General features: G+C 41.9%; 1 protein-coding gene across 1 annotated transcript in view; it reads left to right on the top strand.

Moving 5' to 3' along the window:
• LOC126132440 (lutropin-choriogonadotropic hormone receptor) overlaps nucleotides 1-22,656 on the top strand; it is a gene marked incomplete at its 3' end in the record, with an annotated part of 796,081 nt that overhangs the window by 102,268 nt on the left and 671,157 nt on the right. The window contains 1 exon segment of the mRNA XM_049915180.1: nucleotides 8,597-8,671. Coding sequence (XP_049771137.1) covers nucleotides 8,597-8,671 — 75 coding nt within the window.

The following is a 22,656-nucleotide window of genomic DNA, read 5'->3' as shown; positions in this document are numbered from 1 at the left end:
TAACGGAACAAAATTGCTTCACGATTTGTATGTAAAATCGTTTATCAGTGCAAATATGCATCTGTAGGCCTGAAGACAAACTGTAATTTTGATTTCGTTCTTTCTCTTCTTGCAGTAAAATATCTGCCATATGCAACAATAAACAAACGTCTCCCTTTTGAACTCAAGCAACTGGTTTCCTACGGAATACATAATTAATTTTCTCCGTCATTTTACTGGATTTTCGTCTCCACATATCCTTAAAAATGTGCTGACATCACATGAAACCCATATCATTTGACGGAATGGAGCACGGGACATTGTTCATTAAATCAAAAAATATGGCACACCTTTTACTGCTTTGGCTTTCCAGGCATGTAGGAACCTTAAACGCGAAAAATTTTTGATTTTTATAGCCTTTACTGAAAATTCTGTCAGAGTGCGCTGTTTATTTAATCATAAGGCACTTGCCTCGTAACGTAACGTAAGATGAGCTTCTCATGCAACTAAAGGTACTGAAAAATCTAAAGATAACCTACAGCTGTATTATGTGCAACAAAATATCATTTGGAAGTCCTAGGAATTGAACAGGCGCACCTAAAATCGTAATAGCCAGTGTCAAATTACTGTAGGAATAATACTCATATAAGGAAAGAAGAAGTGGCTGTGGACATAAAAAGTGGAATAAAATAACAGGTCATAGTCAAAAATGAGTACCGCAGTTAAGATGTATTAGTTCTGACTCGCGGCGTAGTTTTAGACGAGAAAATATTTTCTTACAGCGTAGCGCTTAAAATGGAGAATAGCTCTTTTTAAATCGATGAAAGGTAACACGATGGCCGGGTTAGGAACTTCAAAACAAAGGTCAGACGCACCAACATCAATTTGCATACAGTGTAGGATACATACAAGTGATTATGATATACGATGGTGTCTTCATATGCGTAGAGTGCTTCAGTACTTTGAATACAGCGGAAAAAAACCGGATTTCAATGACATTACAATACCTTCCCTGCAAAGGATCAAAGGATTACGAACGATTAGAAAGCGAATAGCGGGAAGCGGAGGTGCAAAAATTAAAGAAAGCGCTGTTTAGCGAAGAAAGTTATCAACACATGGGAAAAGAGAAATAAAAATGTGAATAATTTTCCGCAACTTTTTTTTTTTTTAGGAATTAATCTACATCTCGAGCAAGCCACCATATTCATTTTCAGTTTGCACAGCGTAGCGCAGTGTCACTGACTTTCAGTTGACGTTGACAATGGGGAAACTGAGTTACAGTTAGAATTTAATTTAGACGAGAATGGAATTTTTAACTCTACAGCGGAGTATGCGCTGATATGAAACTTCCTGGAAGATTAAAACTGTGTGCCGGACCGAGACTCGAACTCGGGACCTCTGCCTTTTGCGGGCAAGTGCTCTACCAACTTTTTTTTTTAACAGTGATGCTATTCATTACGGTTTTTTTTAATCTCATTTTGTTCGTTTTCGTTCGTTGTATCTGCTGGGGCGGACGTCGCAAGACACCCATTTCAGTTCGTCGTTGTTCCATTAACTCAGTTCTTTTATTACATAAGGGAGCTAACCCTCTGACCGAACGCGCTGAGTTACCGTGCCGGCTAAAGACGTTTTGATTATGAAGCAAAGACCCTACCTCTGGACCACGGACACTTCCTTAACCAACTGAGCTACCCAAGCACGACTCACGCCCCGTCCTCACAGCTGTGCTTCTGCCAGTACCTCGTCTCCTACCTTCCAGACTTTACAGAAGCTCTCCTGCGAACCTGCAGAACTAGCACTCCGTAAAGGAAGGATATTGCAGAGACGTGGCTTAGCCACAGCCTGGGGGTTGTTTCTAGAATGAAACAAAGTTTGGAAGGTAGGAGACGAGGTACTGGCAGAATTAAAGCTGTGAAGACGGACTTGAGTTGTGCTTGGGTAGCTCAGTTGGTGGAGCACTTATCCGGGAAAGGCAAAGGTCCCGAGTTCGAGTCTCGGTCCGGCACACAGTTTTAATCTGCCATAAAGTTTCATATCAGCGCACACTCCGCTGTAGAGTGAAAATTTCATTCTAGAAACAACCCCCAGGCTGTGGCTAAGTCATGTCTCCGCCATATCCTTTCTTCCAGAAGTGCTAGTTCTACAAGGTTCGCAGGAGAGCTTCTGTGTAGTTAGGAAGGTAGGATACGAGTTACTGGCGGAATTAAAGCCGTAGGGACGGGGCGTGAGTCGTGCTTGGATAGCACAGTTTGTCCGCGAAAGGCAAAGGTCCCGAGTTCGAGTCTCAGTCCGGCACACAGTTTTAATCTGCCAGGAACTTTCAGAATTTCGACAGTCTGACAGTCGCATGATAAGTTCCATAACAAAATCAGTCTCGCAGACTTACTTTCTCTACATAAATTTTCAAGGCTTTACAAGTTTGCAAGTGTGGATGTTTAGATCTACAAACTTGTGAGCAACCATCTTGCGCAACAAAGAACGAAATCTACTCACAGAATCTCACTGACAGGCTCAAAGAATTTCACTGTCAGGTTTCATCTTAAAAGCTTGCCTTCATATGTGATTGAAGACTTTCTCGGTGCATTCCAATGATGAAATCTTCTCGGGTGATCAGCCGAATAGTGACGTCATGTTGTCGCAATGTTTCAATCAGTTTCATATCCGCTATCTTCAGGCATCCCCAGACATGTATTCGGCGTACGGCACAGCTACCTTGGGCTTATATTTCAACAATGGAAATGGAAATGAGTGTTTGGCATCATTGGCCGGGAGGCCCCTTGCGGGACAGGTCCGGCCGCCTTGGTGCAGGTCTTACTACATTCGACGCCACATTGGGCGACCTGCGCGGCGGATGGGATGAAATGATGATGAAGACAAAACAACATCCAGTCCCTGAGCGGAGAAAATACCCGACCCAGCTGGGGAACGAACCCGGGCACGTAGGACGGCAATCCGTCACGCTGACCACTCAGCTATCGGGGCGGACATTTCAGCAATATAATGCCCGTTCGCACATGACCAGCAAGTTCGTTGGATCTCTCCCCAGTTCAGAAAGTTTGCAGCGTTATGGGCAGAGCCCTCCAGCCAGTTGGGGATTTTGACGATCTACCGCACCAGTTGGACAAAAATTGGCACAATATCCCTCAGGAGGAGATCCAACAACTCTATCAACCAATGCAACGTCGAATAATAGGCGCCAGAAGTGAACCAACATCTTATTGACTTGCTCTGTTTGTAAGGCTCTTTCTCTTGAATAAATTATCCCAAATTTTTGAAATTGTAATAATTTGTTTTCCTGCATATGTACATTACATTAACCGAGTTCCCCCATATTCGATTAATTCCTTCGTGGCGCATGATATTTCTATTCTTAGAGTTTATTATTACTTATTGTTAGTTATTAGTATTTCGCTTGGCCCTTTAAAAGGCACGTAGAACCGCGCGTTAGGTCTATTAATCCTTTCCGTCGTCGTTCTAGTATCCACACTTTTTTCATTTTCAACTGTTTGTACGTGAAATAATGGTCGTATATCTTCTGTACGCCGGTTCTCCGTCTAGTTGCCAGTAAGTCATCAGCGACTTCTCAAAGATTCTTTTGGGTGTCGGCTTACCGCCGACTTTGATTTTTCGGCTCTCATGAATGATATTCAAGATTTTCTTGGTTGATCATGAGTCACCCATTCTTTCGATACGTACATAACAACTGAGAGGTCTTTTATATGCACTCAAACAAAATCGTTCCGACAGATAATGTAATCTTTTGAATTTTACGCGTCCAGATACCGTTTTAGATCTTGGTCCCAATCTTTCCGTGATATCTATCGTTCCATTTTTTTATGACATGGATAACAATAATGAAACCCTACTGCATCATGAAGATTTTAAACTGAATATTCAAAGAAAATTTTGAATGAGTTTTACCCCTATTTATATCTCATATTTTCAGACATAGTTCCCTGGTATCACAATGTGACTCAGACGAATCTTTACAGACAACCTTCACAACCGCAGCAGGGCTTCCTAAAGGACGCCGATTAACATATTAAGCACACGCACTGCTCAACCACTGACTTTGCGTGTAATGATATTTGGAAATATGTGGTAAGGTCTTATGGGACCAAACTGCTGAGGTCATCGGTCCCTAAGCCTACACACTACTAAATCTAACTTAAGCTAACTTACGCTATGAACAACACACACACCAATGCCCGAGGAAGGACTCGAACCTCCGACTTGGGGAGCCGCACGGATCGTGACAAGGCGCCCTAGACCGCTTGGCTACACCGCGTGGCTGCGTGTACTGAATTTTACCCTATAGCATAAACCCGTGCGGGACAAATGTGATTGCCTCTATTTTATGTTTATCACTTGAAAACTGACAGACAACGGGCAGTTGTAATGCTGCTCGAAGATTCATCTCCAGAAGTGCGCCTTAGCGCCTTATCTGATAGCTGCAATATACTGAAAAAGATAGCTGACGATTACGTCGCAAAACTTAATAATTGTCTTTTTTTTAAACGAACTATACAAGAAAATGAGATCAGATACCATGAGGCAGCCTAGTATAAATGTGATGGGACAGGGCCATGGGGTTATATGTATGGATAAAGGGAATTCGTTAATGTAAAGAGCATGTGTACACAAGATATGTTAAATGAATATCGTAATGTTGAAAACACTTACTGAATGGGTAATCCCACATGGGCAAATACAGTTCACTAGTACACGTTCTTCGCAAATTATACGGTAATTTGACGAGACACAAAATGGAGGCTATAAAATATTTTACCTACGTTGAAGAGATAGAGAAATGGAGAGAGGTATGTTCCAAGCCATTTACGTACACAGATTGATTAGATGTAAATGGATACTGCCAACCACATGTGCATGTGGTTTCGAAAGGATCACAAAAGAACATTGAGTTACAAAATCTGACACGACTTGATATTGCGACTAAGTATGACTAGAAAATAAGTTAAACGCGAGTGAAATACACGGATAAAACCTACAGCATGTAGCAAACTCACCCACTTACATCAAGCCGCACGTTGAGGCTGCAGAATGGCCACCTTCGTTCAAGAAACAGCGCCAGAGCGTTCCAGTCTTCTTCACTTAAAACTTCCCGGCTGATAGGCCGTGGTCGATGTATACAACTCTCCCCTGAAGTTTCGTCTCCGATTGCGGGAGGCACCCTCCGAGGTAAAGCGGCGAGGATGTCTCCCGTAGTCGGAGACGAAACGTCAGGGGAGAGTTTTATGCATCGACCACGGCCTATCAGCAGGGAAGTTTTAATTAAAGACAATACCGGCCGTGAAAGCACACGTTGTATGTTCCATTCTTTTCCGAACATGTGACTCCTAAATGAATTTTCGCAATCGATGCTGTAATTAGTCCCCGCAGGCGAAAGTCCCTGAAGCAATGGAGACACCCCACGAAAGACGGCACAAAGATAACACGCGACGAACAGTCGAACATGACAGCCACATGATCCTTTGAAAAACAAAACACTCACACGCGCAATATGAAACAGAGTGGTGCGCGCAGCATCGATGTGTTTCAGTGAATAATGGTGGTGTCTCGACTGTACAGCGTTCTTTTGCGAGAAATGACTGTTTGCTAGTGGTGTAGTAGTTTGGTGTGGGTGGAAAGGAATTTCGCGTTATAAATACTGTAGATGATGCTGCAGGCATTATGCACTTATTCTGCACGAATTTTACTGCTCACTTTGTCATTTGCAGTGTTGCCGGTATTTTCGCCTTGAATACTGAATCTGAGAAATGTTTCACATCTTTTCGTAAGATATCAGTTTGTGTAATAGTCTCCCAATTTAACTTGTTGGCTCATTTACATGTCATAAGCGAAGACTGTGTACTGGACAGGAACTCATACAGAAGTCCTATCTTTACCGGGTCTTACTGTATGGAAATGGGTCTCACTGAACCCACTCAAAGCTTCTGTCTGCAACAGGCATTTCCCTCATTCGATTCAAATTCGGCAGTGGTTTCCCACGGCACTGTGAGACTAGCTTCTCCGGAACAGTTAACATAATGGGGGCTGGGCCTCTACACAACAACTTCACTGTGACTGAAAACGAACTTTTATGCTGTTTACAGATAACCTCGTGGTATGCAAGAAGTGAAAACTATATGTAATCATTCATAAATGATAGAGCGCAGCAATCAGTCGTCCTTTTTTTTTGCTGGTTTTATTACGCAAATCCAGATTTCGGCTAGTGTCTGCCAATGCGCTGATTTTTAATCTCGATGCATGATAGTTCTCTGTTGTTCGGGCATCAGACACAGTTCTTTGAATACTACTGTATCACTACAGTAGTATCTGCATTTGCGTAATAAAACCTGCCAAAAAGGTCGACTAATTGCTGCGCTGTTTCATTTATAATTTACATAACACTCGCTGAGTGCACCCACTTTCCTAATGGAAGGTAACCTGATATATATAATCAATTAACAGTCCTCAACATAGCATTGAATCAAATGGTCCTTATTATGTTAAACATTGTACATCTTAATATTTACCCTAAAGTCAAATGCTTTAAGAAATTTGGAAATAAATCTCAGCTCTACTATTACTACCTCTAATTTTTTAAGTTGATTTTGAACATTTAAGCTGTCGAGGCAACGACTTTCACAGACCTTCACTGATTGCATTGCCTGTACCACACGTACTTAATTTCAATAAAGATAAGTGATCCAAGGACAAACAGACTACAAAATAAAGGTTTCCAATAGCGGAAATGTGTGGGAATGCTGGTTTGTAATCATGGGTATACTGATTTGTGATCTTGGTTCCCCCAGAAGGGGAGGGCGGAGGTATACAAGAGGCGACACTCGGCACCACTGGGGTAAAGACTTCTTATTCATTACAGCAATGGCAACCATTTTTAACAGTACTTGCTAGCGATTGCATTAAACCGCAGATTTGACACTGCCGAGCGCGATGAGAAATACTAGTCGGCATGAATGTACAGTAAAATGTGTAAATAGCGAGACGAGGACCACCTTGGTTCAATCTTACCCCGTTAAGAATTGGTTCTTCCGGCCTATTTGACACAATTATAAAAATGTTTGTAAATACGTCATTGGATACCTTAGATGTAATCAGAAAAAAGATGTATTTTCAGGTCGTCGAATCAAATGAGTAGTATCAGCCTTTGGCTTTATAGTACAGAAAAGGACTTACCGTTTACTAATGAGATATACTTTCTATTGAGGTATCAATGTAATCTACCTCAAAAATCGTGGAGAGGATGCCAAAAATTAGTTTGAGATACAATATGGGTAAGTACTTCCTCTTAAATTCATTCTCTTGCTCACAGATTCAGTGATACAAGCTAAGGGCATTTTAAAATTTTGTCACCTTTAGAGTATATTTCTGGGGATTCCCATGTTTCTGAACATGTGGGTATCTTAGTAATGTTCCTATGAAATAGTCCGTATTAAATGTAAAATGAAGGGGAATCACTGCTGTCAGTCTTGTAAGCAGCAGATCCCGGGTTCGAAACCCGGTCCGGTACACATTTTCTCTCGTCGCCGCTGATTCTGCTTAATGTCCCGCTGCATCTGGCAGCAGTGATCCCCCTTCAGTTTACATAATATGTTTCACAGCTGCGGATCCTGCGTGGTGTCTGTCCTTTCGGACATGTACGAAAGAACAGACACCACGTATTGTTACAATCCGTATTACGTCTACAAAATACCAACAGTGTAAATGCTGAACAGCTGTTTCTAATTCTATTTAATTATATGTGAATCTTCTTGAGCTTTAATATTGTGTCCGACATTTCCAGCACAGTTTCGTTGTTGCAGCCATCAATTCTGAATGCTTTTAAGGATGTGGTTATAACTTTACACGACCCCCCGATGGATTGTGATTCCAAAAGGGGGCAAACTTTTCCAGTGCAATATAAGGGTTAGTATTTGTTTTCTATATTTAGTCCCTCAGACTGTTTCTGACGTCACTGTGCGTCTATAGCGGTCTCTGCCACATGTATTTAAACTTTTCAACATTTTTTTTTTTCGTTTGCGGTCCAATATTTTGGATCTTATCCTTTTTTCCTGTGCGGTTTTCCATAAATGTTTATGTGGGGCACAGTCTCCTAGTGTTTAGCCGGCCGGAATGGCCGAACGGTTCTAGGCGCTTCAATCTGGAACCGCGCGACCGCTACGGTGGCAGGTTCGAATCCTGCCTCGGGCATGGCCGTGTGTGGTGTCCTTAGGTTAGTTAGGTTTAAGTAGTTCTAAGTTCTAGGGGACTCATGACCTTAGAAGTTAAGTCCCATAGTGCTCAGAGCCATTTGAACAGTCTCCTAGATCAATGAACAGAGATGAAAGTAACATCAGTCGGAAGGCAGCAATCTGCTGTCACGAAGTACGCACGCCGGAACAGGAGGTACACGGACTACTTTGCGTGCTATTCCACGGCCGTAACGAATTTTTCGGGAGAGTTTGTGGTGCTCCGGCGGGTCTAACCGCTCAATATGAAGCGGACGAACAGGCGGATATGAGGCGCTGTGAAAGAGTGTGTGCCTGCAGCGTGTCAGCGTGTGTGTGTGCTGTGTGGTCGCAATAACGGCAGCCACTGTCCCTGTGTGTTGCAGGACGCTGTCGATCCCGGACATGCACAGCCTGCGCAAGGACGCGCTGGCGCCGTACCGCTCGCAGCTCACCGACGTGTAAGTACTCGCCGCACCGCTCACTGCTTCGGCGATTCACGTCAGTGTCCTCTTGCAACCCCGTCAAAATTGTCCTGCGTAGCAGAGTCGTAATGAGGCAGCGACAGAGACACTGCGCCGTGATTTACACGAAGACTACACTCTTCGACACTGTTGGCACGCTAAAAGTAGCTTAAGGGGCTCCGGAAATGCTCAAAATCATGAAAAGTTCAATTTTTACTTTTTTGCGTTTTCTGAATCTGCAGACTATTACCTTTTAATAGATATATAATTTATTCAATTCCGAAGACTACAACTATTTTTAATTTTTTTTTGAAATGTGTTCTACATGGGCGTGACCCACTGTGGCGCTGTTAAACTGCTGTCAAATGGTGTTATTATTAACGTCCGTGTTCATCAGGTACATTTTAGTGATGTGAGATAAAGTATGTGTTGTGGCTAACCTGTGATGGTTCAATATATATCGCTGGTGTGATTGTCGATTGTTTCATGTTTATTTACTCTGTCGTTATCTCGAAAATATTCGTAATTAATTCTGTTTCTTGAGTCTCTGTTTTGTTGAAGTATAATAATGAGTAAAAGTAAAGTTATTAGAAATCCTCTGAAGGCTTTTAAGAAAAGGAGAAATGTTGGAAAGCCAAAGGTATGTGTTATTACTGTAAATAATAACATTCTAACATGGTACGAGCGATGCTTGCTTTAGACAAGGAACGCCTTCGGGCTGCAGACAGGGCTGTAAAGAGTCTAGAAATACAAGCAAGAGTAAACAGGAGGAGCAACAAGAGGAAGCTGGAGGAGGAGTTTGCAGAGGATGAAGATAATCCATCCTATGGACCTGGAATGCACTAAAAAGTTAATCCAATCTTTGTCGCTCGATTCCCAAAACTTTTATTTTCTCATACTAATTACATGTTTTCTAAGGATCTTCCAAACATATTTGTTTCAAACTTTCAGTAAATGTTACACAGTACCTTCTGCATAATTCAACACAGCCTTTTTCCAAAAAACTGTATATTTTTGAATATATAAATAAAAAACTGCAAAAAAATGTTGTGAATTTTCATTACAATTGAAAAAAAATCATCTTTAATAACTGAACTAAAATTTTGTAAAATCCCTGTGTTAAGTTGTAGCCCATATTCCAATTAAAATTCTGTAAAAAGTTCAACTTCCTACCTCAAATACTTTGTGAGGAAAGATGTAATTTATAAGCGTTATTTTAACATTGCAAGTATAGGGCGTTCCGGAGCCCCTTGAGAGGTATACAGTGTGTTTCAAACATATACGAGTACATTCAATTTCCAAAGATTATACACTGAGGCAGGTCCACATAGGCGACTAACTACTGAAGAACAGTTCGAAATGACACAGTGTTATAAACTGAGGTGACAAAAGTCATGGGACATCCTACTAAGGTATCAGACCTCCTTTCACCCAGTATAGTGCAGCAGATCGACGTGGCATGGACTCAACGTCTCTTTTGAAAGTCCCCTGCAGAAATATTGAGCCATGCTGCCTCTATAGTCGTCCATAATTGTTAAAGTGTTGCCGGTGCAGGATTTTGCGCACGAAATGATCTGTCGATTACGTCCCATAAATGCTCCATGGGATTTATGTCGGGCGATCTGGATGGCCACATCATTAACTCGAACTGTCGAGAACGTTCTTCAAACCAATCGCGGACAAATTGTGGCGCATTGTCATCCACAAAAATTCCGTCTTTGTTTGGGAACATGAAGCCCATGAATGGCTGAAAATGGTCTCCAAGTAGCAGAACATAGCTTTTTGCAACCAATAATCTGTTCAGTTGGACTAGAGGACCCAATCCATTCGATGTAAACACAGGCCATACCGTTATCGAGCTACCACCAGCTTGCACACTGCCTTGTTGACAACTTGAGTCCTTGGCTTCGTGGGGTTTGCACCACACCCAGACCCTACCATGAGCTCTTCCCAGCCGACATCTGGACTCGTCTGATCAGACCGCGGTTTTCCCTGTCATCTAGGGTTCAACCGATATGGTCACAATCCCAGGACAGGCGCTGCAGGCGATGTCGTGCTGTTAGCAATGCCACTCGCGTGGGTAGTCTCCTGCCATAGACCATTAAGGACAAATTCCGCCGCACTGTCCTAACGGATACTTTCGTCGTACGTCCCACACTAATTTCTGTGGTTATTTCATGCATTCTCTGGCAGGAAACAAAGGGTGTTATTAGGAAAGAGACATGTATCAAGCTATCAGGCATCATCCAACTGGGAACTAATTACATGTGGGGTCCCACAAGGTTCCATTTTGGGGCCCTTACTTTTTCTTGTGTATATCAATGACCTTTCATCAGTAACATTACCAGATACCAAGTTTGTTTTGTTTGCCGATGATACAAACATTGCAATAAATAGCAAATCAAGTGTAGTCTTAGAAAGATCAGCCAATAAAATATTTGTGGACATTAATCACTGGTTCCTAGCCAATTCTTTGTCACTAAACTTTGAAAAAACACACTACATGCAGTTCAGAACTTGTAAGGGGTGTCCCAAGAGTATATGTCTAACATACGATGACAAGAAGATAGAAGAAGTGGACAGTGTTAAATTCTTGGGATTACAGCTTGATAATAAATTCAACTGGGAGGAGCACACCACAGAACTGCTGAAACGTCTTAACAAATCTCTGTTTGCAATGCGAATTTTGTCAGACATAGGGGATATAAAAATGAAAAAGCTGGCATACTATGCTTACTTTCATTCCATAATGTCATATGGGATTATTTTTTGGGGTAATTCATCAAGCCAAGCTAAAGTTTTCCGGGCACAAAAACGTGCAGTAAGAGTTATATGTGGTGTGAACTCAAGAACATCCTGCAGAAGCCTGTTTAGGGAACTAGGGATACTAACTACTGCTGCCCAATATATTTATTCCTTAATGAAATTTGTCATTAAAAATATATCACTTCTTCAAACCAATAGCTCAATTCATGGAATCAATACTAGAAATAAGAATAATCTTCACAAGGATTTAAAGTCACTTAGTCTTGTACAAAAAGGTGTGCATTATTCAGGAACACACATTTTCAATAACTTGCCAGCAGCCATAAAAAGCTTAACAACCAATGAAATTCAGTTTAAGAGAAGACTAAAGGATTTATTGGTGGCCAAGTCCTTCTACTCCATTGATGAATTTCTTAGTAAAACCAACTGATTTGTACATAAGTACAACATAACTTCTGCACAATTTCAGTGCATTAATGTGTTCATTGAAAATTTGTGTGTGTGTGTGTGCGTGTGTGTGTGTGTGTGTGTGTGTGTGTGTGTGTGTGTGGTGTGTGTGTGAGTATAATCTAACTTCTGCACCATTTCAGTGCAGTAATGTGTTCATTGTAAATAAGTATTACAGTAGTTGTATTACATGTTTATTACCTTATAAATAAATAAAAAACTTTTTTTTAATTTAAATTGAGTGCATTAGTATTTGTAAAATGACTCTTAGTGTTCATTAAAAAATGATGATTATTCCAATTGGGACCTGTGGAATGGTACATTAGCTTATTTGTTTTAGTTGTAAATATTTGTCATGTATTGTTGTTTTTCTGACATGTTCCACATCCTGGAGGACCTCCTCACTACGGATCAATTGGAATGAAAGTAAATCTAATCTAATCTAATCTTGTCTGTTAGCACTGAAGACTCTACGCAAACTCCTCTTCTCTAGGTCGTTAAGTGAATGCCGTTGGCCACTGGGTTGTCTGTGGTCAGAGGTAATGCTTGAAATTTGGTATTTTCTGAGCGCTCTTGACACTTTGGATCGCGAGTTTCGAAATGGAATGTCCCGTGCGTCTGGCTCCAACGACCATACCGCGATCAGAGTCTGTTAATTCCCGTCGTGCTGCCATTACCACGTCGGGAACATTCCACATGAATCATCTGATTACAAATTTCAGCTTTCCCCTGACCGTTTACACATTGTGTACACAATACTACCGCCATCTGTATATGTGCATATCGCTACCCCACGACTCTTTTTCACCTCAGTGTAAGCGATATACGAAGTTTTTAAAAAATCTGACTTTACAAGATTATTTCCTCTTTATGAATGAAGCTAGAAACTAGTTGTGCATTTTAAGATATGGAAGTGACAAAAAAGTAAATTTCAAATTATCCATCCAATTTTTACATCTTTCAATGCATGCACGTACGATCTTGCGGTATTCTTTCACAATTACGTTTTAGACTAATTTCCATTAATCTTTCACAAATATTCTGTGTGTCCTCCACCGGACACACGAGTAACATTCAAACAACAATCAAACTGGCTATCTTGAGAGCTACCATGTGATGTAAGTGATACGAGTAAAATATCTGTTTGTGCATAATCGAGCACACAATGTGACAAGACAGGTAGGTTCTTTCCATATGTTATGTTTTTCTACTCCGAAAAGTGGCCAGATTTTTTCGCTAATTGTTATCTTATTCCCAATACCTTTATTTGTTGATGTGTGACATTTACTTGTAAATATTAAGTTCTTGTTTAGACAAAATTTCACTGGAATTTATTATTCAGGTTCTTATTTCAAGTGTTCCCATTCAATTTGTGTAATTTATTTTCATCAGAGCGCTGTTAATCAAATGTTACAGTAAACTGAAGATAGCACAATAGTTCGCTATATACCAAACACCCAGGAGTTAATACTTATAATTAAGGAAAGTTTAGCATTATAACGTTCCTATAAATTATTTTGAATTACGTAAACCTAATTATCTTCTACAATAATTAAAATTCTAGACTAACACCATTTTCCATCGCAAATTTCGTCATAACCATTGTTAGATTCCTGTCCTTGACTACAGAGTTTTGTAGCTTAAATTTCTCTGTGCAGTTTGACATACAACATCGATTAATTAGCTAATTAATAATTTCATGTAATTCACTTTAAGGTACAATATGGTGCTCGCTCATGTAAACGAGGGGAATCACAACGGAATAGTGTCCATCTATTTTTGTAATCTTATAATTAGCAACTTTTCTGTAATCTAGAATTATATCCTTGTAGGTAGTCAAAAACAATAAATTCCGATCTATCCTTTCCTCAAAGCACTACGTACTTTCCAAATAACGGTTTGTTCTTTTGGTCGCCCATAAGAATTTGGACGTCACTCAGATTAGTCAGTCCGTGGTTTGAAAGTAGACAGTTAACAAATACGTTGGAGGAGTATTTCTTTTTGTTTTTTTTTTGTGTTTTCTTTGTTTGATTCAATCCACAACTGTGTACGAGGGGCAGTCAAAAAGTTCCCTGAATTTCGTTGTAACTGCTTATTACCACAATATACGTACACTTCTGCTTAAACGCCCTCAAAATCGCCTTCTACAGCGCATACATACACAGTTGTTCCACTGCTCCTGCCATTGCTGGAAATAACGATTAAAGTTCTGTTTTGGTACGGTTATCATTGACTCTTTTTGATCTTGGAAAGAGCTAGAATTCTGCCGGTGCTAAATCTGATGACTAGGGAGGCTAGTAGAGGAGTGGAATGCAAGAGTAGTTTATTACTACACAATTTCATTTCTTCGCAAACTTGTTTCGAGATGTGATAAAATTCTATAAAGATTTCAGCCACGTCAAGTGGTTAAAAAAATCCACGAGCTTCCGGCAGAGTACTCCTCGGCCATTGTCACGTGGTAACTGTCTTTTGGTTGCTACTAAAGTCCTTATATATCCGCGCTGCCTCCTGTGACGTCACTGGTACTCGCCCCAGCGCCATATAAGGTAATGTTTTAGCCGCGCAGCCGCCGCACCCGCTTCATCCTTCCGATGGGAGGATCCCAAGCCGTACTTAGCTGTAGGCCGCCGTCTTTCTTGAGGATCTTTCCAGAAATTTTTATATGATCGTCCACTCGCTCAACACCTTGCATGTCGTTATAGGTTAGATTTCTGGTATATATACACAATTACATAAGGAGGGTTCAAATGAGAAGGTACGAAACGTCGTAACGCCCTAATTGTGCTCCTCAAGCGCGGAAAAACCATTAACAGTGACGTGTACTATGGTACACTTCGTAGCCTACGCAAGTCTGTGAAGAGCAAAAGGCCTACGCTGCTCATGGAGGGAGTGATTCTGCTCCAAGATAACGTGCGTCGACACATCTCCATGGTCATACAAGTGTAACGGCCAAAATAGAGTGAGCGTCCATCCTGTAGCCCTTATATGTCAAAGCACACAGGAATCCTGAGAACAGGCAATGCTTCAGCTTGTGAAACAATTGGATAGCTGAAACTTCCTGGCAGATTAAAACTGTGAGCCCGACCGAGACTCGAACTCGGGACCTTTGCCTTTCGCGGGCAAGTGCTCTACCACCTTTTTTTTTTTTTTTTTTTTTTTTTTTTTTTTTTTTTTTTTTTTTTTAATCTCATTTTGTTCGCTTTTGTTCGTTGCATCTGCTCCGGGCGGATGTCGTAAGACATCCATTTATGTTCGTTGTTGATCGATTAGCTCAGTTTTTTTTTTATTACAGAGGGCTGCTAAACCTGAGCTACCGAAGCACGACTCACGCCCGGTCCTCACAGCTTTACTTCTGCCAGTATCTCGTCTCCTACCTTCCAGACTTTACAGAAGCTCTCCTGCGTACCTTGCAGAACTAGCACTCCTGAAAGAAAAGGATACTGCGGAGACATGGCTTAGCCACAGCCTGGGGGATGTTTCCAGAATGAGAAAGTAGAGCACTTGCCCGCGAAAGGCAAAGGTCCCGAGTTCGAGTCTCGGTCGGGCACACAGTTTTAATCTGCCAGGAAGTTTCACATCAGCGCACACTCCGCTGCAGAGTGAAAATCTCATTGTGGAATTGGATAGTTGTGCTCAGACCTCTGATGATTTCTTTTGAATAAAGACTTCCATTGTACCCTGAGTGTTGTTTCGTACCTTTCCTTTTGAACACCCTTCATAGCTTGCAAGTAAGGACGACGAGGAACAGAAGAGAACTGAATCATGTACTTGATGACAAGTTCATTCAAAAGTAAGTGGTAGTAACGATTACTACACGCCAGTACTACAGTTAGTGATCCCCTAATTAAACCACTGCTTTCATCACCGACCAAACCTTCAGTTAAGATGACCATTACCAGTCAGACTGCTAAAGCAGGGTACAGAATGGCTATAAGAGCGTTTGACAACATGAACAATATCTTCAAGTCTTCTACTGTTGCATCGTTCTTGTAATCAATGAGATCTGATGAGTATAATGATAAACAAATCAACCAGCTGTGAAATAGGCTGAGTTGCTAGATTTGATGTCCATTAAGGCAGCGAGAAAAAGAAATTCTGACTAGTATGTTGACTTGTCGTAAACAGTATGTCAGATTGGTACTGGAAGTGTAGACAGTTGCTCAAATAAGCCAGAAGATTCAGTGAATCGAGGTGAAGTTTTTCCAGTGAAACAGTTTCACAACCGTAAAGTCCAGTTGTAATCCGCACACGAGGAATATGAGGGTCAGGTTCCTCCGCACTAGAACACTACTCATTTGCGTTCTCATCCCATATGGGATGATTATACAGATAATTGGAAACAGCGTGTTTCAAAAAATCCAAGCTGCAGTGAGAAACTGGTTACTATAAATTAATTGAATGTGAGATTCTATGCATCTGAAACTACTAGCGTTGCTCTGTGTCTGTAAATAAATATTACTTTTTGAAATAACACTTTGAGGGATTTACCGTGGTTACGAAGATTTTACCAGTAGATGACGCTGTAAGCGTCTTAACGCAAATGGAGTCGGCTGCAAATGACAGATGAATCTTATTACGACGGCTATGATTTGATTTCCACATTAAACCGCCTGCACTGTTCCATGTGGATGACGGCACGATTTCGGTAGTCAAAAGTTGTGAAACTGTTTACGAGGTAAGCCTATCCTCCACGGCAAGGTCGTATCACATTGGATTGGAAAAATCAGTTTTTAATTGTCCTTTCACTAATACAGCATTTAAAGCAAAATCACATCGGTTTTTAATTTGCCTATGGCCAGAAAAGGTATAAAAAGCAAAGTGACATCGCTTTTTAACTGTCATGAGACTGGTGCAAGACATGTTCAACATGCTGTACACCAATTCAGTCACAAGTCGAAATCAAGAAACAGTTTGTACCACAACACATCGGAGTTTCTCGGCGGTCCCGTACAGAATGTGTTGTGCAAAGCGTGCCTTCGATTTAGTATGCTCGTAATTGCAGAACTGAACACAACGTCTTCCAGGTAACTCCACAGCTAGAAGTCACACGGATTAAGGTCGAGCCGGCCGCGGTGGTCTAGTGGTTCTAAGCGCACAGTCCGGAACCGCGGGACTGCTACGGTCGCAGGTTCGAATCCTGCCTCGGGCATGGATGTGTGTGATGTCCTTAGGTTAGTTAGGTTTAAGTAGTTCTAAATTCTAGGGGACTGATGACCACAGAAGTTAAGTCCCATAGTGCTCAGAACCATTTGAAGTGAACCATTTTGATTAAGTTGAGTGATCCGGACTGGCAGGCTACAGGGAAATGAGGAAGATATTTCTACCATTTCCGAAAAGCCTTTGCAGCAACCGTTTCACTGGCGGTAGGACGTGTGAAGGAGCGCCATCGTCCATAAAATTGATCCTACACGCACATCCACGCTGTTGAAGGGTTACAAAGACGTTGATGCACAAAAGACTCTCCTTGACTTTATCAGCAAAGTTACAAGGTAACAAGACCTGCAAGACCTATCTTCTCGGGAAATTACGTCCCTATGATAAACTATACTGTCAATCCGCACCACATATTTTGCAGAATGATTTAGTACCTGTCGATGTAGATGCGGATTCTACGTATTGACATATACTTGGAGATCGAAATAGGTTTTGCTGTCCACAGAAAGTTCCATGGTCATTCATTGTCCACCTCCAAGAGAGAAAGAAATTCCAGAGCGCAAGTTTGTTTTGCTGACAGGTCAACAGGAAACAGCTCCGGGACATGGGGAGTGGATAACAAGGCAGGAGGTTCCGTAGGATTTTACGGACCGTGTCCGCAGGAATGTTACACAATCGTGAAATTTGACGTGCACTGCATGTTAGCACACCACCACTCGACCCCACCTGCAATTCTGCGGCCACATCTTCCGACAGAAGTCGGATTAACTGCTTTCCTCCCTATGCCACACTGCACCTGCCGTTCCGAATTTTTTAATCATTTTCTCCAGACCCTTATCAGATGTCCGACCAATGACTTTTTTCACACCCATGAGCTTTTGGAACTTCTGCGGGGTTCTTGGTGCACCGTCACCGTTCTTGTGAAAGAGCTTTACGAGCAGCGCGCGATCTTTCAAGAGTTATGTTGGGCATCTTGGGCGCAAACCGAGGGAAAACTGTGTTCCTCGCGTCTGTTGGAGTCCCTATTTTGACGCTTACGGCGCCATCGATTAGCCAAATTATCTTTAATTTTGTTGTTGTTTTAGGACGTTTTTCCTTGTGTCAGTAACATGCTGCTCATATCTGACATCATTCTGAGCAGTGTTTCTCTTTCTACAGCGTTTTGAAACTGGAACTTTAATTACTGTCACCCTACATGGTAGCATCTTGAACTAAGAACTGTAAGCAACAGATGTGTTTCCGACCAGTAAGTTGTGAGCAGGCAGTGTTAAGTAGAGGGCGTGAGGCCGTAGTGTGCCAACGTCGCTGTGTCACAGATCACAGCGGAGCAACGAACAGTGATTATATTTCACTTTTTATTCGAAAAAAGGTTATGGAGACATTTGAGTTAAAGTCTTGCACAAGTGTTATTTAAACGTTTTAAAGAAGGACGGATGTGGCTCGAGGATAAGGACATTCAGGTGGCCGTCCAGCCTCAAGTTCATCCGACGGAAACACTGAGGAAATTTGTGGTGGGCAGAGTTTGTCCTGCACACCTAGACTGCCGAATAAAAACAACGACGCGAGGGAGCATGCTATTATTTGATCGAAATGATAAACGCGGACAATGCTCTTCTGGAAGAAATCATCACGGGTGAAGAGACTTATGTTATCGATGCGAAACTACCACGAAACGACAAAGTGCAGAAATTTACGTGAAGGGTCAACGCTTTCATGACATAACCGAAATTCAAGGCAATAAGTAATAGTAATGTTGTCCTCGACGGCGTGTGTTCGTCAGAGAGAAGGGTTTCGCCAGGACTGCCCCAGGCGAGTGTGATGGGACCGCTGTTATTTTCTATATACATGAATGATACGGCGGACAGGGTTGGCAGCAAGCTGCGGTTGTTTGCTGATGATGTTGTGGTGTACGGTAAGGTGTCGACGATGAGAGACTGTAGCAGGATACAAGATGACTTAGGCAAAATTTCAGGTTAGTGCGATGAATGGCAGTTTGTTCTAAATCTAGGAAAGACAAACTCGTAACGTTCGGATACAGTATTAGTAATGTCTGGCTTCACACAGTCACGTCGTTTACATACCTGGGCGTTACGTTGAAAAGCGATATGAAATGAAACGAGCACACGAGGATTGTGGTAGGGAAGAAGGATTTTCTTCGGTTTATTGGGACAATTTTAGAAAAGTATGATTCGTCTGTAAAGGAGACTACGTATGGGACGCTTGTGCGACATATTCTTGAGTACTGGCGGGTATTTGGGATTATAGCTCTCACTTGCAGACCGAGAGGAAGAATTATGTGATTTTGAGATTCAAATATGTAGAACAATTTCCACTGGCGGAATAATAGACTCGTAATTTCTAATTCGCAACCACGTGAATAATAATAACCGGCGTGTCAATTTGATCGCGCTAGGACATCGGACTTCCTGGAGAACTAATAACTGCAAGATCTGAAAAGCTTACTCCCGTTACTAGCGATCTTCATGAGATGGGAAGAAATGATTGCTAGTTCTTCGCTGTCAAGCCGTTATTCCGGAGAGCTTTACAATTACTTACAAAAACTCAACATCAGGTCTGTCAGCTGTAAAAATGGTGATTATTGCTCTTTGAAATAAAAACTCTTACACAATTTCAGGTTAACATACTGTAAGAGGTCCATGACTAAGGAATTTATTGCTAGCGCACTCTAGCAGATGTAATTTCGATGGATTGCTCACGCGCTGCCTGCGATATGTAAGCTATAATAGAATCGCAGACCAAAGTGCAGTGTCGGCTGTAGTAGGAGCAGTGTCGGCTGCAGTGGTGCTAGCTCGCAGTCGGCCGGTTGGAGCGGTCGTGCCTGAGCGATGTAGTGTAAGGTAGAAGCAGCCGCGCGCATATCTAATTTGTTACAATTAACTTTTGACAATCATTCATCTGAATTTAAAGAATTTACTCATTTCTCCAATCCATGGTCATTCCTATTATCGTAAAGAAAAATCAGTTGTTTCTCTTTATACATGACAAATCTAGCGCCCAGCATTGCACTGGACTGTCCCAGATAAATTTCTTATAGGAGCAGATACATACGATCATTGAGGTAAGAATTTCCAATTTATTCAGAATGACTTTTCAGGGCCATGACGCAGCAATGCTAACGTCCAGATTTACCAGTTTAGATATGAGTCGCAATTTTCATTGGGAGGTTAGTCACATTTTATTACTCCGAGGTTACGGAAGTAAACTGTTGGGAGGTTACACTAAATGTGAATGTTATATAAGTATAATTACATATTTTTTTCTGTTGGGAGGTTACAATACTTATTATTAACGAAAATTACACTTACATAGGCAATGGCCAAGGCAGAAGACAGAGGTGTCTGTCTCTAAAGAACAAGCGAGAGAGAGACACTCTTAAAAGCAAGTGATGAACAACTTGCAAAAATTCAGAGATAGCGTTTTGTTTATTTTCATCTCAATCACTGATATATAATAAGTCTATCTTCTGTGGCCATGAAAAGTCGTTGGATTACATGTTGTAAATAGTATCTGTAACACAAAATACTAATCGACGTGTCCTTTCAGGATCCGCACCTGATAGGATTAAAGGAAGACACCGAAGCAGTTCCGAGGCGGGCTGCTAGACCTGTTTCCAGTAGGTTCGAACAACACGCAAGCTTTGGGAATTCAGATGGGAATACCTGAAGGGAAGCGACGTTCTTTTCGAGGAACATTAGCTGAAAATTTAGACAACAGGAATTTTAAGCCGATTGCAGAAAGTACAAGAAATTAGGGCTCATACAGAGGCACATAGATAGCCGTTTTTCCCTCGCGCTGTTGGCACGTGTAACAAGAAAGGAAACATAGTCGAGGCATGAAATCTCGAAGGCGGCAAGCGACCATGGTTATACTGCAATAGAGTAGTGCGTTGGCGCTGAACAGGTCGCTTCGAAAAAGTCATACAGCCGGTGAAAAATGACCTCTTTGTTCAGATTACTCATCTGACTCGTTTCGAATTGATTTCCTTGATCAGATGTCAAAGTGCACAGATGGTCGCAGCATACGAGCGGTTATGTAACAAAGGCTGACAGACCGGTCTGTCAGTTTATGTCACATATACATCTAGTACCACTCATATCCTATGAACATCTGTGCACTTGGATATCTGATGATGGAAATAAATCCGAAACGCTTCAGGTGAGCAGTTTTTTTTTTTCACTTTTTTTGAGCGACATGTTCAGATCCAATACAATACTACATTATAAGAGGAAAGGAAATGACCACTAGTGGGAGAGGGTACCCTCTGCTACGCACTGTATAGTGGCTCCCGGAGTATGTATGTACGAGGTGCATTCAAGTTCTAAGGCCTCCGATTTTTTTTCTAATTAACTACTCACCCGAAATCGATGAAACTGGCGTTACTTCTCGTCGTAATCGGCCTGCAGACGTACACATTTTTCACAACGCTGACGCCATGATTGCATGGCAGCGGCGAAGGCTTCTTTACGAGTCTGTTTTGACCACTGGAAAATCGCTGAGGCAATAGCAGCACGGCTGGTGAATGTGCGACCACAGAGAGTGTCTTTCATTGTTGGAAAAAGCCAAAAGTCACTAGGAGCCAGGTCAGGTGAATAGGGAGCATGAGGACTCACTTCAAAGTTGTTATCATGAAGAAACTGTTGCGTAACGTTAGCTCGATGTGCAGGTGCGTTGTCTTGGTGAAACAGCACACGCGCAGCCCTTCCCGGATGTTTTTGTTGCAGTGCCGGAAGGAATTTGTTCTTCAAAACATTTTCGTAGGATGCACCTGTTACCGTAGTGCCCTTTGGAACGCAATGGGTAAGGATTACGCCCTCGCTGTTCCAGAACATGGACACCATCATTCTTTCAGCACTGGTGGTTACCCGAAATTTTTTTGGTGGCGGTGAATCTGTGTGCTTCCGTTGAGGTGACTGGCGCTTTGTTTCTGGATTGAAAAATGGCATCCACGTCTCATCCATTGTCACAACCGACGAAAAGAAAGTCCCATTCAAGCTGTCGTTGCACGTCAACATTGCTTGGCAACATGCCACACGGGCAGCCATGTGGTCGTCCGTCAGCATTCGTGGCACCCACCTGGATGACACTTTTCGCATTTTCAGGTCGTCATGCAGGATTGTGTGCACAGAACCCACAGAAATGCTAACTCTGGAGGCGATCTGTTCAACAGTCATTTGGCGATCCCCCAAAACAATTCTCTCCACTTTCTCGATCATGTCGTCAGACCAGCTTGTACGAGCCCAATGTTGTTTTGGTTTGTTGTCACACGATGTTCTGCCTTCATTAAACTGTCGCACCCACGAACACACTTTCGACACATCCATAACTCCATCACCACATGTCTCCTTCAACTGTCGAATTTCAATTGGTTTCACACCACGCAAATTCAGAAAAGGAATGATAGCACGATGTTCAAGTAAGGAAAACGTCGCCATTTTAAGTATTTAAAACAGTTCTCATTCTCGCCGCTGGCGGTAAAATTCCATCTGCCGTACGGTGCTGCCATCTCTGGGACGTATTGACAATGAACGTGGCCTCATTTTAAAACAATGCGCATGTTTCTATCTCTTTCCAGTCCGGAGAAAAGAAATCGGAGG

Source organism: Schistocerca cancellata, chromosome 1 (assembly GCF_023864275.1).
Source record: "Schistocerca cancellata isolate TAMUIC-IGC-003103 chromosome 1, iqSchCanc2.1, whole genome shotgun sequence".
Classification (NCBI taxonomy): Eukaryota; Metazoa; Arthropoda; class Insecta; order Orthoptera; family Acrididae; genus Schistocerca; species Schistocerca cancellata.
This window is presented reverse-complemented; position numbering and strand designations above follow the sequence as displayed.